The following is a 4,730-nucleotide window of genomic DNA, read 5'->3' as shown; positions in this document are numbered from 1 at the left end:
TCAAAAGGGCAGACCGCAAAAGAAATCAGAAGACTCAGGAACAGGTGCGGGAGATTCCGGGCTAACAGAAGGTTCTCAGAGGCCGAGGGGCGGGGAAACAGGCGGGCGAGTCACAGACGCACTGAAAACCAGAACCGCCCAGCTGGGGGAGCAGGTTCTCCACTGGGCCCGACCGCCAGGCCAGGATGATTTTTCCCAGAAATAGTCCAAGGATGGAGAGTGCCACCAACAGGGCATTGAAGGAAAAAATTGGCTGAGCCCCGACCCCCCAAGTGGCCAAGCCCTAGGGCCAGCCGACCATCACCAGTGGGGACAAGAGACGCCAGAAGTGACCCACGGCTGCAGATGGAAAGTCTCGCCAAGCCCCAGACCCGCCTGCTGCCTGTTTTGGTGAGGCCCACTGGCTGAGAACAGTATTTCCATTTTTAAATGGTTCAAAGGTTTAAAAAGCAACAATACTTTGTGACACGTGAAAACGACGTGAAGTTCCAATTTCGACGTCCACAGCAGTTGTACTGCGGTGTGCCGCGCTCTCTGCTCACCGAGGAGCCACTGTCCGTGGCAGCTACTGCGGGGCTGAGGGGTCGTGAGGGACCGTGTGGCCCACATGGTGAAAACGACGCTCTGCCCTTGGCAGGCCACAGGCCAGGCTGCTGCAGCACTCACCGGGCCCAGCGAGGACCTGCCGAACGTCCCCTGGGATCCCCTGGAACTCTGTCTGAGCAGCTCAGAGCCCTAAAGGCCTGGCTGTTCCCCAGAGAAGGAGCAAAATGGGGATCGATGCCTGCAGGCCACGAGGCAGTGCCAGGAGCACAGTGCTCGCTGCCTGTTCCCTCCTGGCAAGAAGTCGGTCCCCTCCTCCATCCAGACCTGTCACCCACGTCCCCACAGCCCCGTGTCGAAGCCACGAAGACGACCACTTCACCCTCTCCCCCTCCTGCTGGACACCAGGCACGCAGTTGGACAGCTACCACGCTGTCGTGGAAGGCAGGGGCAGGAGGGGGCTTCCTGAGACGGAATGGGGGTGGCAAAGGATATCCCTGGGAGAACAGGTCTCTGTTACCTCCATGACTGCAGATCTCAGCATCGCGGTATTGGAAATGCCAAAATAAGTAACCACAGACGGGAGAGGGCAGGCCACGGTGACAGAGGGCTCCGGCACAGGGCCTGCCACCGACAGAGCCACGAAGGGCTCAGCACCCGGCACAGAGACACAGGGCTCTCGCACCCGGGGTCGCACGTGGGAGAGGGAAGGGCACAGCGTGTGTTGTCCCAGAGAGAAAACCAGGTCGCCAGTGGGCCAAAGGGCCAGCCGAGGAGCAAGAGGGAAAATGAGTCTGGCACAGACGCCGCCTGCTGCGAGGCCCCCCCGGCCACACACGCAGCAGCCACACGCTCCAGCTCAGAGGCAGCGAGAAACCAGAGGAGAAGGGGAGAGGAAGAGAGGGAGGGAGAAAGGAAGGGGTCAGCCCACGGCCTCCTGTCGGAAGAGAATGGCCGGGGCGGGTCACTCACGGGGTCGCCAGCAGAGCGGGCGTGGCGAAGCTCCCTGGCCACTCACCTGCGGAGGAGCTTGGCCTTGAGCGAGGCCCGGGAGGCGCTCCAGGAGCTGAGCTCGGGGCTGCTCAGGGCCGTGGGCCTGGTGTGGTCGAGCACCGTGAGGTCCTTGCCTTGTTTCCACAGCTCGTAGCGCTCTGGCTGCAGGATGCGCACGAAGACGTCCATGGAGATCTTGACCATGTCTTTCCGGCACGTACACTGTGGGAGGCAAGAGGGACCCCCTGAGCCTGCAGGCAGCCGCCCCGCCCTACAGTGCGTACTGCGAGGCAGGAAATGGTGTCTTCCGTCCCAGATGGAAGGTGAGGCTGGCTGAGCCCCCCAGTGTGGGCCTCCAGTCCACCCCAGTGGGGTCACCACCACCCCCCGGCACACAGCGCTGAGGACTGAGAGCAGGCCCTGTCTGTGGAAGGCTCGAGGGTCAGCCGGCATGCGGCCAACACGGAGGCAGAGTTCAAACTCCTGTCGGACGCTTGCCCCCAAGCAGGTATGAGCGCACGTGGACCGCTTTATGACAGCAGGGGTCCCAAGGCTGGGAAGCGGAAAAAGCTGTCAGTCCCCAAAGACTAGGAGCAAACAAGGGAACCCAGGTGACTTCGAGAAGGTCCCTCACATAGCCTGGCTCGGAGTCTCTGCCCTGCGTGTCTGGGGGAGAGGAAACCAAGGACCTGGGGCAGCTGAGACTGGACCGCAGGCGGCCACTGGGGGAGGGGCTGGGCGCTGTGCCAGGCGGCCCGGAGCAGCCGCTGCCCTGCAGAGGGGGCTCTTCGTGTCCAGGAGCTTCAAGCAAGGGGCAAACGTGTGGCGAAGCAGGGGAAACGTGCTCCCTCTTACGCTCTGAACACCACCCCTCCACTAAGCCAAGTGTTTCCAGAGCCTCTCCCTCCGTGTCACAGCGTCGTGATGGCCCCCGAAGCTGGACACCGTGCAGAAGGTACTGCAGGTGTCCTGGGGACACTTGACACTTGGGGAGCTGTGGGCCAAAGAAGCCAGCCAAGGATCCCAGAAGCCGGGCTCCAACAGGGAGCCCTCGGTCAGCGGGAGGAACCCGGGAGGGCCTGGTCGCCCACTTGCCTGTGGGAGCCGCCAAGACAAGACTGGAAAAGCATCCCACTGGGGTGGGGGTGGGGGGGCGGGGTCTGGTCTAGGGCAGGGCTGGCAAACTCCATCAAGGGCCAGGCAACAACGTCCGGCTTTGTTGGCCACATAGCCTGTCAACCCTCCCCACTCTGCGCTGTGGCCCAGAAGCATCGCAGATGCTACATAAACGAATCTGTTCACAGTGAACGGGCAGAGGGCTCAACCTGACACAGGCCGTATCTGCCGGCTTCTGGCCTAGACTCCAGAGGACAGAGCAGCCCCTGGAAAGGGAGGCAGATTCTGGAAGTCTCGCAGGGATGACTGCAAGAAGATGAGGGGATCTCAAGGGCGGCCGTGACCCCAGGGTGCTGCACTTGCCTCCCTCTAAAGAGGGGACACACATACCTGGGGACACGCCAGTCCTGAGAGCCGTGACAGGCCACGTGGCAGCTGCCTCCCGGACTATGCCCAGGGCCACCTGCACCGCAGCCCCTGCAGCTGGGACTCGGAAACTCCTGTGGCCACCTGGCTTCCCTGTCAGACAGACAGGCTCAGGAGACACCCGGTCCCCGAACCGCAGCTACAAACCCGCTTCCGTTTCGAACGCGCGCCTCTCCCTCCCTTTACGTCCTCTGGTCACTGCCACTCTCTCAGTGGGAGAGCAGGAAACGGAACAGACTTAACAAAGTGGCAACTACGTACCTTCCCTGACAAGCCCTTCCAAACTTCCCTCGATCTGCTCCGGAAATGGTAATGTATTTACCATCCCAAATCCCAGGCAGTGGGGTGGGGATGCCGGAAGGGCTGAGCGAAGTATCCTGGGAATTCCTGCAACCGTGGTGCCACCCGCCCCCCCCACTCCCAGCCTGCACTGCAGGGACAGCAATGACACGACCACAAGCAGGAGGGAACATCTATGGCCAAGTGAGTCCCAGCGAACTCAATTCATTCCATGAAGAGCTGCCCTGCACAGAGAGGCCAGCGATGCGGCCCGGCGTGGCGGGAGCAGAGAGGGCCAAGGTGTGGACTCCTGGCCGGGCCTCAGCCTCCCTGGCATCGCCAGCGACAGCAGCTTAGGGGATTTGTACGGAGCGGCTCTGCAATTGCTTTTCCGTAAGTAATTAGAAAACACACCTGTGTCTGCCTGTGGAGGGGGACACATGGACACGTGCCCAGAGCCAACTGCCCAGTGGCCTGGAGCCCAGTCCTTGCCTCCTCATATAGCCAGGACTAAGCTGCTGGGGACGGCCACCCTCACGCTTCTGTGCGGGTTCTGCCTGGGATGGGGTTTGCCAGGGGCTGGGGGATGGAGAAAGCATGGGCACCCAGTGGGAACGAGGCAAGGTCCTGTGGGTCCCAGGTGAAGGGAATGGCAGCCTCCTGGATTTAGGACACGGTGACAGTCACCTCCGTGGGCTGAGCAGCTGAGCTCAGGGGTGTAGGTACTGTAGACCCATCACTCTGTTTTGGCCGTACAGTGTGGGAGAGAAAGTTGCTAAGGCAACTTAATGGCAACTTTCCAGGGCGGAACGTGCGACACTGAAACCCCTCCCCCACCAGGCCGTTTGGTTTGGGGCCAAGTGCACAGTGGAAGTCGTGTGCAGCTATTTCGTTTAGGCCGGGGCCCAGGAGCAGGCACAGAGTGCCTCTTCCCTGCAGAGGCTGTCCTGGAAAGGAACTTGGAGTGGGCCAGAGGCCAGAAGCTAGTGGCAGAGTCCACAAGGCAGCCTCAGAGCTGTGCCCAGAGACGGAAAAGAGGCTAAGGGCGAGCAGCATTATTTGTTTTCATTAACAAGGCCGTAGATCGCCCTCCCTGTCCAGCCCATCCAGCTCCCAAATCTTCTGAGACAGGCATTTTTGTAAGCAGCTGCTGGAGGAATTAAAGCTGGCAGGTTCTGCTGCTCTCGCACCGTCAGCACTGACATGGGAGATGGAGATGGAGATGACAGAGATGATGGAAATGGAGATGACAGAGATGATGGAGATGGGGATGATGGAGATGGAGATGGCAGAGATGATGGAGATGGAGATTGGGATGGAGTATGCCCTCCGAGGGGGTTGGTTTCTGATGCAGAAACTAAGCATGATTGTGG

The 4,730-nt window shown here is 60.9% G+C and overlaps 1 protein-coding gene across 3 annotated transcripts in view; it reads right to left on the bottom strand.

The window, feature by feature from the left end:
• KDM4B (lysine demethylase 4B) overlaps positions 1-4,730 on the bottom strand; it is a 128,867-nt gene that overhangs the window by 32,568 nt on the left and 91,569 nt on the right. For all 3 annotated transcript variants that reach the window (XM_011373564.2, XM_011373565.2, XM_023538552.1), the window contains one exon: positions 1,562-1,758. In XM_011373564.2, coding sequence (XP_011371866.1) covers positions 1,562-1,758 — 197 coding nt within the window. The remainder of the gene's footprint in view (positions 1-1,561; positions 1,759-4,730) is intronic.

This window comes from Pteropus vampyrus, unplaced genomic scaffold (genome assembly GCF_000151845.1).
Source record: "Pteropus vampyrus isolate Shadow unplaced genomic scaffold, Pvam_2.0 Scaffold226, whole genome shotgun sequence".
NCBI lineage: Eukaryota > Metazoa > Chordata > Mammalia > Chiroptera > Pteropodidae > Pteropus > Pteropus vampyrus.
Note: the sequence above shows the minus strand (reverse complement) of the source record. Positions and strands in the feature narration are given on the sequence as shown.